This window comes from Mastomys coucha, unplaced genomic scaffold (assembly GCF_008632895.1).
Source record: "Mastomys coucha isolate ucsf_1 unplaced genomic scaffold, UCSF_Mcou_1 pScaffold22, whole genome shotgun sequence".
Classification (NCBI taxonomy): Eukaryota; Metazoa; Chordata; class Mammalia; order Rodentia; family Muridae; genus Mastomys; species Mastomys coucha.
Genome location: NW_022196905.1, coordinates 266,044,654 through 266,057,557, shown reverse-complemented (window position 1 = coordinate 266,057,557; position 12,904 = coordinate 266,044,654). Strand labels below are relative to the sequence as shown.

General features: G+C 40.0%; 1 protein-coding gene across 17 annotated transcripts in view; it reads right to left on the bottom strand.

The window, feature by feature from the left end:
* Positions 1 to 12,904, bottom strand: part of Pard3 (par-3 family cell polarity regulator) — a 555,587-nt gene that overhangs the window by 194,421 nt on the left and 348,262 nt on the right. For 11 of the 17 annotated variants that reach the window (XM_031341867.1, XM_031341876.1, XM_031341866.1 and 8 more), the window contains 3 exons: positions 11,644 to 11,795; positions 10,581 to 10,625; positions 5,526 to 5,753 (listed from right to left, as the gene is read on the bottom strand). In XM_031341867.1, coding sequence (XP_031197727.1) covers positions 5,526 to 5,753; positions 10,581 to 10,625; positions 11,644 to 11,795 — 425 coding nt within the window. The remainder of the gene's footprint in view (positions 1 to 5,525; positions 5,754 to 10,580; positions 10,626 to 11,643; positions 11,796 to 12,904) is intronic. The other 6 variants (XM_031341859.1, XM_031341862.1, XM_031341872.1 and 3 more) reach the window with 2 other exon arrangements.

Here is a 12,904-nt window from a genome sequence, read left to right as displayed (position 1 = left end):
ACAGCCTCTGCCTCCCAAGTGCTGGGATGGAAGACATACACACTGTCCCCAGAATATAGCAGAACTTATATTCATTCAATAGACACTCTCCTCTGAAGGCAACGGGTAAAGAACACTGACTGAATGAAAGAGCCTGAATCAGACCTGCTTCCTATTCTCATTTATGAAGATCTATGTAGGGATTAGGAAAGCTTCACAAGGAAGACACGGGTTCTTAAGCCACTTAATTCACATGGGAAAACAGAAGATCAAATCTCACCAGCTTCACAAAGTTCACAATGTAGTGGGAAGGCAGACTTGGTCCTACAGGAGTATCTCAGTTGGTGAAAGTGATTGCTGTGTAGGCATGAAGATACGAGTTCAATCCCCAGAGTCTATGTTTTAAAAGAAGCTGTGTACTGATGTATGCTTATAACCTTAGCTCTGAAGACTGGGAGACAAAACGTCCTTAGAGCTTACTGACAGTCAACTTTGGTGAGCTATAGGTTGAGTGAGAGACTCTGCCTCAAATAATAAGATGGAGAGAATTGAAGAAGATGCCTGAGGCTACCCCATCCCAGACACTCCTATTGTATGTGTGTATTTTCATTCTCTCCCTCCTCCTTCCCCTCCTGTCTCCCTCTCTTAGGGATTCTGCTAAACTTGGCAAATCAACTGTCCACCAACTTTTTATGACTGAGTGTGAGATCAATAATGCTGCAATAGAACACCAAGGACCAGACTCCAGGGCCCACCAAAGCCTTTGCAGAAAAGAACACTTTGAGGACATAAATATTATCACTGGTTCTTATTTTAGCTGACTATTTTGACTTCAGGGAAGGAAGAAAGATATAGGAAATGAGCAGCCAGTGCTGCAGATGGTATCACGTAACTAGATCTGCCGTTCTGGACCCTGACTTTTAACACTGGAACGAGGTGCTCCTGGCAAGGGAAATAGTTGGCTTTATCTGAACATGGGGGTGGGCATGGAGCACACATGTTCAAGGCAGGAAGGAAATCTTAAGACGCAGTTCTTTTGAGATGTGTAATGGGAAAATAACCATTAGAGGCTTAATGTGGTAGCACATGCATGGGATCCCAGCACTTGAGGTTAGCTTGGGCTATATGAGATCCTTAACAAACAAGTAAACAATAACTGACAAAATGAAGAGCCAATATCATGGCTGACAGAGGACAAGACAGGAAGGAAACAGGTGACAATATCAAATGCCAGCAAAGGAGAAGAGTTCAAATGAATGTCCACAAGACACTATGCTAAAAATAGCTTATTTATAAAAAAATAAAAAAAATCTTAAAGCATAACATGGGTAGAGGAACCGAACAACTGGATTATATTTACAAAGCTGGCTGTCAGTGAGCTTTAAGAACATCTTGTCTCCTAGTCTTCAGAGTTAAGATTACAAGCATGTATCAATGCACAGCCTCTTTTAAAACACAGAGTTTGGGGACTGAACTCGAATCTTCAGCAATCACTTTACCAACTTATTGCCAAAGATATAGGTTCATGCATACTTTAGTTGCTAAACTTCTTTCATCCATCCATCTTCCAGATGCTGTGGGTTCCCAAAGTCAATGTCAGGCTGTCCCCTATACAGTTGGTCATATTCCTCCAAAGTACCCTGCTGAACACGTGGAACGAGGCCCACCCACTCAACCTGCTCAACCTTTGCAGATGCATCCCTGGTGTCCAGTTTGTTGTCACACTGAAGTGACACTTGTCAGGCATCTCCTCTGCCCGTATGAACAATGCATTATGACAACAAAAGTTTTATTGCCACTCATTCCTACCAAGTGGAATATACCCAAATTTAGAACGTTAGAACCACTGGACTCCACTGTAGGACTTGTCATTTAAGATCATCTGAAGTCAGAGGATAAAGAACAGCTTGGAAGTGGATTGGTATAGTGTCTGCCTTTGTGCCACATAAACTTGACCCAGTGGCACACCAAACTGTAATCTCAGCATTTGGGACATAAGAGGATCACAAATTCAAGGTCATCCCTAGCTATAATATAAGTTCAAGATCAACTTTGGACGTATGAGATTCTGTCTTGATTTTTTAAGAAAAAATTTAAACAATGAGTGGGCTTGATATCAATATATGTTTTAATAACCCCCAAGTAATTGTTATTGTGCCAAGGAAGGGATTTCAGCCATTGTTCAGGTTATAAGTGAAAACAGCTTGAAAGTGTGGAGACAGGGATCATCAATGAAGGTTACTGATATTCTGAATGTTTCTTCCTTTCTGAGAAATCAGACTGCCTATCTCCCAGAAGCTGGTCATGTTTAACATCTAGAAAATTTAGCACATAGAAACCCTTAATATCAAAACAAAACAAAAATTTCAACTCTGTGGTAGAGCATTTGCCTGCATATCTGAGACGCTGGGTTCTTGACTCAGCACTGCAAAACAGAAACAAATGAACAAAAAGCCTTACTAAAGGTGGCACATTCTACCTAATGTCAGAGCTTTGGAAGCACAAGGAGAAAGTGGATTGTTTAGGGAAAAGGTTCTTGAAGAAGGAAGGAAGGGGACAGGAGTTGTATTGGCTGGTTTTGTGTCAACTTGGCATAAGTTAGAGTCATCAGAGAAGAGGGAGCCTCAGTAGAGGAAGTGCCTCCATGAGATCCAGCTGTAGGGCATTTTCTCAATTAGTGATCAATGGGGGAGGGCCTAGCCCATGATGGATGGTGTATGGGAAGCAAGCCAGTGAGCAGCACCCCTCCATGGCCTCTGCATCAGCTCCTGCCTCCAGGTTCCAGCCCTGCTTGATTTCCCATCCTGACTTTCTTCAAAAGTGAAGAGCAACATGGAAGTGTAAGCCAGGTAAGCCCCCTTCTCTCCAGCTTGCTTTTGGTCACGGTGTTCCACTGCGGCAACGGAAACCCTAACTGAGATGGTGGTGTTCACAAGAGGGCTGGATCCTAAGATCACACAGCATCCTAAGAGGACACTTGCTACACAGTGCAGATCATGTAGAAGTCCAGGCTGCTTAGAGCTAGGGATAGATGGGCATGGTGATGCATGTCTGTGATCCCAGAAGGGTGAGGGAGAACCTGCATGCTGCTAGAGCTTACTAGGTCAATCTATAGTGGGACCCCAGCAACAATTCCTGGAGTCAATAAAGAGGGCTCAAGCCTGACTGCACAGGAATGATATCAGATTCCATGAGGAGAAATTAAGACAGCATGGCAGTGGAGTGGCTATGCAGAGAGAAGATGATCATGAACACTAACCAGAGTAATACATCATCAGCCATCTCAGATTAAGACCCACACCCAGACCATTTACCATAGCATTGTTAAATTACATTTATTATGTGTATGTATGCGTTTGCATGAGTGTGCCTGTGCTTGTATGTGGGTGAGGTTGGGGGGAGAGGGTGCCATACAGCATATGGAGGTCAGAGAGCAATTAGTGAAAATCAGTTCTTTACTTCTACCTTATGTGTCCCAAGGATGGATCTTAGGTCATCAGGTTTGGTAGTAAAGATCTTGACCTCCTGAACCATCTCTCTGGGCTCCTGTGTTATTTTAAAAGAGGAACAGCTTGTATGGAGTAAAAGCAGATGTCTACACTGGTGGAGATCTTTAGAAGCTGAGCTGGAAATAAAGACGGGTAGATTCGGATAGGATGTTTGCATGCATCCTTTATCAAAGACTTGGTTTCACAGTGTCACTACTGGAAGAAAGGCAGGGAAACCTTTGACCAGCAGTGTCTGGTGGGGGTCCTTTAGTCTTTGGAAAGGTACCTGGATGGAAGACTCAGGAACCCCATCTTTCAGGCTTAATGCTTCCTAGACTTTGACACATTTATTCAACCAATGTGTCCAGGTCATTGCCTTCTGCTGTATACAACACAGTTTAAAGCAATGGTATTGCCCAGCTATAGCCAGAAAAACTGGAACCATGGACTAACAAACCTCTTTTCTTCAGAAAGTAAACTGCTATAAGTATTTATCAATAATGCAAACTGACTAACCCAGAGGATGCCTCATGGTCACATGCAGTCCATTTCCTGTTACATTTAAGCACTTCAAGTGAGAAAACTAAAGTTCACAAAAAGATTAAAATAACAGATTAGCCAGAACAAGAAAACATTTAAGAAGCTTCAAGATTATAAGCACTGGGTGTTGACAGGACCTCCACCCATTCTTAAGTACAAAACTATCATTATCAGAATCTATAGGTAACAGCCAATGTCATTTGGTAGGACAAGGAACTCTCCTTATAATGGAGAAGACTCTGCAGGGGTGACAGTGCTATGACTCAGGAAACGTAAGCCCAGGCCTGATAGTTAAACTAGGAAACATGTTTCTCTAGCAAGAAAGGAGTGCATCTACTTGAAATCACAGGCTGGTGATATTGGGAAAAGAATCTGGACTTAAACAAAGGACAGAGATGTGTGCAGCAAAACTCTCTCTCCATTCTACTCTGTGTACTACCAGTAAGAAATATAGCATGTCCCGAAACACACTACATGTTATAAGAGAAAATTACAAAGTTCTGCTTGAAAATCTCTTCAAGACACTTTAAAACTCTCCTTGCCCAATGGTATCATTTACCTTAGGAGTGTGTGAAGGGATCAGTCTATCAAATGTGGAAATGAAAGTAATTTACATTCCACAGAAATGTTCTCTGGTCTTAGATCTAACTTCAGTTTAATACATACACACATACATACATACATACATAAACTTCAGTATATCCCACAGCTTTTCTAACAGAGAAGTCATGTGAGTAGTCACACTGGATATTAAAAATCTAAAATGTGATCTCACTTCCTCCTTTAGATTCCACACTGCATGGTCAGGGTGTATAAATGCTATCAGTACAGTGTAATCAGCTGCACAAGTATGGTTATTGTGAGCCCCAGGAACATGGAAATCAGAAATGCCAGGCATATCAAGCTACAAGAAAAGGAAGACAATCAGGGCTGCGGCTGTAGCTCCATGGTAGAGCATTTGCCTTGAATGTTTGGGGCTCCAGATTGATCCCCAGGACCGAAAGTAAACAAACAAAAAAATTAAAAGGTCAATGAGGTGATGACTATGATGAGACCATGCTGTGTTCATGCATGCAAACACCACAGTGAAACCTATTATTCTGTATAATTTATAACAGCCAATGTTTTAAATTATTAAAGTATAATTAAAAAGAATGGACTATAAATGAGTAATTATGGAATAATCTAATCCATAGCTTTTACCTTTACAGTTCCTAAGTTCTTTATCTTCTAAGTAAATACTTTCCCTAGTTTTTTTTAAAAGCACTTTTAAATGAATTTTTAAGCATATCCCCACCAACCACATATTTATAAACATTAACTTCCCTTTAACGATCCTTGGGAAAACATACTGCTCATCCATACTAAACTAACTGATCCCTTATTCTGAAAACACGTTAGACCTCAGAGATACACCGAAAGGGCCTGGGCCCCTGCAGGCTACACCTGCAGGGCATCTGAGAACCACTGATTAGGCAAGCCATCTGCAATTTCTGTTGCTTCGGCCAGGACACTCACAGGTCTCCATGCCTTCATCATCATCATCCACCATGGGTTTATCGTAGGACTTGTCAATGGCGGCTCTGAAGCTCTCATTGCAGCCCCTTCCCCGGATGATTCGTGGCCGCGGGCGGTGGAAAGGAATGTTCCCATTCAGTGTCACCTCGGCGACAGCAGTCTGCAGACTTTCTAAGGAGCTGGATTTCTTCAGACCCAAGGAAGGTCCCACATCTCTACTGGGGGAGCCTTGGAGGGTCAAAATAATACAAGATTAGATGAGATGGAAGTTACAAACAAGTTCAGATCCAAACATATATACCCTGTGGAAACCTGCAGGGATAAATTTATCATCTTAGTGAGAAGTACTAAAATGTAGACTGAAAATAAAGAATGATAGTTAATTTCATCTTTCTTCACAAATATGTTAGGCTTTTATATCTGTTTACATTTGAGAAAGGTTCTAAATAATTAATTTTTTTCTTAACAGATGAAATCTTATCAAATCATTGTCCAATGTAATATATGTATATAGAAACTATATATATTATATATAAACTATATATACTATATATGTGTAAATATATAAACTAAAACAACTGGAATAATCAGTAACTATATTTACATGCAGAGGCAGTGAGGAGGCTCCAGGAAAACTATGGTTACAATCTAACTGCGGCATCTTTCTGTGAAACAAAGTTACTAAAAGCAGAAGGTGGACATCACTGTCATAGGCTTCACCCACTCTTTCCCATTGGAACATAAAGAAAAGCAGTCCCAGGGACTGAGCCACCAGCATACTTAGCTGGCACCAGGTAGAATTCTGGAGAACAGTACGGTTTCCATGGAGGATGGTACAGACAGAACAGACAAATCACGCAAGGGCTTCTCCCCCCAAAAAGGCAGAGGTGATCACACTCCACAGAGTTAAAAATTTTGCTTTTATTTCTCGAAGATCCAGGGCAGTAAGGCTTGAGATACCAACTGCACCCGACTCAGCAGGCGATCAGAGCTTCTTTCCTTAAGCAAGGGAGACAGATGCATCCATCACTGTCTGACCTGGCACACTGGGGTGCAACTCAGCAGCCTCTAATGGCTGACACCTCCACCTGGGTGGACCAGGTGACAAGCCTGGTTCCTCACTTATCTTCCTAGAAAGATGAGGCAAAAAAAAAAAAAAAACAAATAAAGGAGGGCTGTAGAAACTAAACAGCTTATCTCCACATGGGGTCACCTGCCATATGTTGATCAATAATTAGGAAGTAACTTCCTCATGTGACTAGCTAGAAGACAAATGGCTAATAGGTAAAATCACAGCTCAAGGGGTGAGACACAAGGAATACTAACTGAAAGTGTCAAAATAAGAATTAGCCTCTACTGCTTCATTGATATTACATATTTTACCTAATTTTCACCACGGGGTAGCAGTGCTCAGGGAGGGCAGATATGTTGAAAATGCAGACAGACAGAGAAGCAGGCATGACTTTTAACAGTGGAGAAGTATTCTAGAATGTATGGGCCTCAGGAGCAATGGTGATATGTTTGTGTTCTCAGTGCAGGTGTGTATGTATCTGATCAGTTGTCTTGTAACCAAAGTACATACTGAAAATTTCTTTCAGGTGGTAACAGGTCATTCTCACTCATTACAGCATGTGATTGACAAATCTCCCATAACTCACAAAGGCTACATCACAGGATGGAAAGTGAACCATGTTCCAAACCAGAAGGGATGATGTCAAGGAACCAAACACAACAGGAAACACACACTCCATCTTCACAATCTTGGTAAAAGCTCATTTCTGAATCAATTATACCTATGAGGTTTCAAAACTCCCTGTCAGTATTTGGCTCATATAAAACATGTATTAGGTAAATGTTTCCCAAGGATGTGAGTATCTATAGAGGTATATCTATACACATGTACCTCCAGCAGTGATTTCACACCTCCTGTAGGGACTGTCATCACAATGCCACATTGTATACATTTAAGTATACAGTAACCTTTTCTTCAAGGAAAGTTAGCTGAGACTTTCTCATGTAACAAAAACTGATACTGAATTTAAGAAATGGTCCCAGTGCCCTTCAGCATAAAGCAGTTCTGCAAAGATGAATAAATATACAGAATTACATCAGCAAGAAAACTCTAGAAGTGTACCAGGCCCTGTGTTCCTCAACACATAAAATTAGCAGTATAAATAACATAGAGCCTTCTTCCTCTACAATATAACTCTGTGAATAACACTTTAGCATAATGTTGATAACTGTGACTAGTGTGTATTTGCATGGTTGAAATTTACACGATAGAAAGTTTTGCAAAAAGTCAATCTGTAGAAGGATGAGCAAAGATACCTGGACCCTGTTACTAAAACACAGCCTCACCCACTTAATTACATTAGTCGAGCACATTCCATCACTGTAAAATCAAACAACTGTCAGAGACCCCAACTTAGGCCTCTTAGCCTAAATTGCTTATTATCTGGTTTTTAACTAAAAGAGCACACTGCCTCTGTAACATAGATATCATACATTAAAGAAGAAACTTTAAGAATTCTGGGCTGGAGGCACAGCTCAGGGCCAGAGTGCTTACCGGCAGGCACAAGACTTGGGTCTCAAGCCCCACTAGCATGGTGTTGTAATCTCAACATTTACTATGATGAAAGGGTCTTCCATATAAACCATGGGCAAAGACTAGTCACAATTATAGGAAAGCATTATCTTCTCATTTTGAAATGATATTTTAATATAATAACTTTACTGTCTTTAGATCCTTAGTACATAAGAATTTTTACATCTAAAAACCTCTTAATGATCCCATGCTCTCTTGATTCTTTTTAAAGAAAGTCTATGCATTGCAAAAATAAAATACAAGATCCCTAAATCTGTAAGTCAAGGAAATCATACACAGAATGTTTTCCTAGTGCAGTTTGGTTGTGTGATGCCTTTCATGTCTGAGATGAGCATTTTATTACTGTGCTCACCCCAGCTCTAGACCTGTTGTCCTTTTTTTTTTTTTTTTGGAGGTGTAGGGCTGGGAGCATGGTCTCATTATGCAGCTCTGGTTTGCCTGGAACTCTGAAGGTAGACTAAGGAGATCCAAGGATTAAAGGTGTGCAGCAGCACCCTCAGCTTCTGATTCCTGCCTGCTAATAAATATCCCTCGTGGTGGTGGGGGGGTCTCAGTGAAGGTGTCTTCTTCAAGGAGCAAAAGGGAAAAAAAAATCTGTTCTCATTACAAGTGGCTTACAACTAGACAGATATTTATGCCAAAATGTCAACTGCCTTGCCCAACACCTTGGGGCTAACCTGTCAAAGGCCCCAGGCAGCTCTGAAATGAGGAAAAGAGAGCAACTCAGCTGAAGAATCCATCCACTCGCTAACACTGAACATCTACAGAACTTCCCAGTGGAGATTAAAACCCGAAAACCAAAAAGCATCCTGGCGTCTATATAAAGTTTGTCTTAAAATCTTCCAATTTAATTCCACATGTAGGACAGACAGGTCTACTCAAAACCAGAAAATGTTCTTCTCCCCGAAGACCTAACATTCCAAACACAGAAACACACACAGAGCTTTACTGGACGACTAAATCCAAATCCATGCCAGGACAGTTATAGAATCTTTTCAGTTAAAAGTCTGTATGCTATTTTTTACCTTTTTTACTCACAATAAATTTTATTTTCCTCATGTGGGTTTGGGTTGTTTCAATTATGCACTGTCATATTGTGTAGCTCAGCCTGGCACAGGGCTCCTTTAACTAACACTAACTGCTACTGTTCACATGTAAACTACTAAGACTTAGTCTACAGTTCCAATTCAGAATTTCAATGAATTTTATGTTATATCAGAAAAATAGCTACTAAGAAAGATCTGAGGCTATAGGTAATTGCCCTGAATACAGCCAATCATAATTTATTGAATGCAAATTTATAATCTATCATTTACTTCATAGACTATGGTGACACCAGGTACAACCACAATAATCTTTATGCATGTATGTAGAACACACAGGCTGAAACTAATTACTACAGCAGGTTAAAAAGGCAAATTAAAGCTAATACGTGCTAAGTGATATAATTACATTATCCTGGATCTAGAATAATTAAAGCAAGATTCCAAAATACACTAATAAATCATGCATGCTCAACTGCACACAGCTCACTGCTTAATTACACTGACAGACTCTGCTGATTATTTTCATGTTGTAATATAAAAAGATATAGTGTACTGCTAAACCTAGTCCTTGTAGCCCATTATTTCTACGAAATGATTAAGCAGTAAATTTAGAACAGATTCCAAGAGCTAACGAAGCCACATGTGTCATATAGTTCAAACTAATGTCAGGGTTAACAATGAGCTAATTCCAGCATCTGAAAAAGATACAGGAAGCAGCAGAGGCAACACAGGAGCATGGATAGCAAGCTCAGACACTATCACTTAGTCAAAGTGTTCCTGTGGAACAGTGGTTCTCAATCATGCTGATGCTGCAACACCCCCAATACAGTTCCTCATGATACAGTGACCTCCAACCAAAAAATTATTTCTTTGAGACTCCATAACTGTAATTGTGCTACTGTTATGAATCATACTGTAAATATCTGATATGCAGGATATCTGATATGAGACCCTAAAGGGGTCATGACCCATGGACTGAGAGCTGTTGATACAGGTAACACTATTTTCAAATAAAAATCACTACTTGAGGCACAGACCGTCATTAAGACATCACATAATACTAATGAACTGAAGAGATGTTTTCCTAGGATTTTGATTTAAAAAAAAAAAAATCACCATGACACATTCCTACCCAAGTAAGATTAAAAAAACAAAAAACAAAAAACTAAGGTTGTTTTTAATATGGTAAAGGTAGTCTGTTCCATCAGTCACACGTATTACTGATAAATTTCTCATAACAGAAAAAAAATATATTTTTCTCCTGCAATTCGATTTCCCATAATGAAAGCATCTGAGGGAGACTGAGTGGTGGTGCTTACACTTGACATGACGGGCAGCTCTATAATCATGATAAGCTCCTTGAACCATGGTTTCTATGGCAACAGACTAACTGTCCATTCTTACCTGCTCTCTGGTCATCCACTGTATTGAGTTTAGTCTCGTCAGCTACTGTTAAAAGGTAAATGTATAATGGTTAGCCCAGTTAGTCCCCGAAGCCCAGCGTGCTTGAACCCTCCCCCAATCTTGACCATTAGAGTGCAGCTCTTAGGCAATACTCCATGCAAGTCAAGTGAAACATCAAGCAAACATTCATAATCAAAAAATAAAGGGAGAATAATAAGCAGCATCTTCATGCAGTATGCCAGTCATTTCGTCTCACAGACGTGTGTTATTTGTACTGTTAGTGTTATCATCATTAGCCAAGGCAATGCGCTGTCCAATTTGATATAAATATATGTCTGACAAATTAATGCTTTTAGTCTTGAGGTTCAAACAGCCACCAGAAAACAGCGTAAGTTATGGTTGATTAACAGAAGTTTTTTTTTAAAAAGAGTAATTTAGTTTGTACCTGCATTAATTGAATCACTTTGGGTGGGGTAGATTTTGATTTAAGGGAGGCGCTATCTGGTTGGTGTCTAATTGAGCAGCTATGGTTATTTTCTCCTATTCATTTGCTCCCACATTCCTTCTGGAATGTATTCTCTCAGGTTACTAATCGGATTCAAGGCTATAATGGTTACAACAGAAGATGGTCTATCAATTAGCACTTCAAGAAGAGCAATCAGAGAGGGCATTGACAACTAAAGCCCAAGATGTGGATTGACATAATGGTTTCTCTCCAAAATGTGTTCTAGTTAAAAATCCCACCAAGTATAATCTCAAAAGAAGCTGCTTCTCAAGTGGACAAAGTATCAAAACAACTCATTTCAAAATGAGGCTCTGAGCATACAGGATGTCTTTCCTTTCCTTCTCATCCAAAAGCACATGTCAACTGCTTATCACATCAATGAGCTATGGTGAGTACTTATGGGCATCTCAAATGCAAGGAAAACTAATTTTTTGCCATTGATATATTTTAAATTTATTTTCTCTATTGCTAAAAATAAAACAGACATGTGTTTGGGACCATCAGTTTCATCCCGAAGCATCCAAACCTTACTTGAAGAATCATGGAGATTGTACTCACTACCTAAATCCATGCTTTTTGATTTCCGTGTTTTAACAAAATCCAATTGACTGGCATCTGAAAATTGCTTTGTGCGTTTTTCTGACATACTCTGGCGTCCAAATCCTTCCCGTTGAAAAGCAAGAACCGGATCAACATCTGGACTCAATGAGCTGGGGGTGAAGAGAAAGAAAAAAAGCCATAAAATTAATTACTAAGAAGTAGAGACATTCAACTTTAGGAAAAGCCATACCTCTTAGTGCATGAATAGGTGTATATTATTTGAAGATTTAAACTAAATACAACATACCTCATCTTTTAAAGGGGGGAACTGAATGGAAAGTAAGAGAAAAATTTTAATTTGATTTAATGTTAAAGTTAACTCTGTAGGTGAAAATCCTCTTTCCTACTTCCCTCTGCATTTTTCCTCATTCTTCCTATTTGATAATAGATCACTATTTCTGTTATCGTTTAAAATGAGTCAGACCTGGGGAAAGCTGAATATTTGACAAAACTCACCTTGTACTGTAACATGTAACCATATAAATTATAATTTCGCAACTTTAAAGAGAGATGTGTTCTGAAAGAAACTAACAAGGAAAGACAATGTGTAGACATTGGAAGATTTTGGAACATCCCATCCGAAATGAAATATCTTCATCAAACCTCTCGCCTCGGGCTCAGGGAGTTTCACAGAAGAGGAGGAAGAAGAGCTTGTCAGAGCCTGAGGGGATGGAAGATGCTAACTAAACAGCACCTTTCGGACACAACAGGGCTAATGCACATATAAACCCAGAAACAATGGCAATATGCATAGGGCCTGCAAAGGTTCAAGCCAGAAGAGGTCCCAGCCCCAGAGGGGGAGGTGGACACAGGCTCCTATCCCCAACCAAAAAGTTTGCTGTATTTGACACTCCCCTTGCAAAGGAAAATTTAGTTTTCCCCAATAGAGCCTCATTGGGTATAATGAAGCACATTTAAGGGCAGATGGCCAACACAGAGCACTCTCAGTGGTCTTTCTGTAGACTTTTTGTCTCAAACTGCTTTATGTAGGCTTTTCTTATTTTTGACATACTGATCTTTGGGTTGTGTATTACTGTTTCCAATTTTGTGTCTCTGTGGTGTGTCTGTTCTTTTGTTGTTGCTGTTGTTGTTTGTTTGCCTGTTTCCTTTTTAAGGAGAGAGAAGGAAAGGGCATGGAGTTGGGTGCAGAGGGAGGTAGAAAAGAACGGGGAGCATTGTGGGAGAAAAAACTGTGATCACAAAATATTGCGTGAGTGTG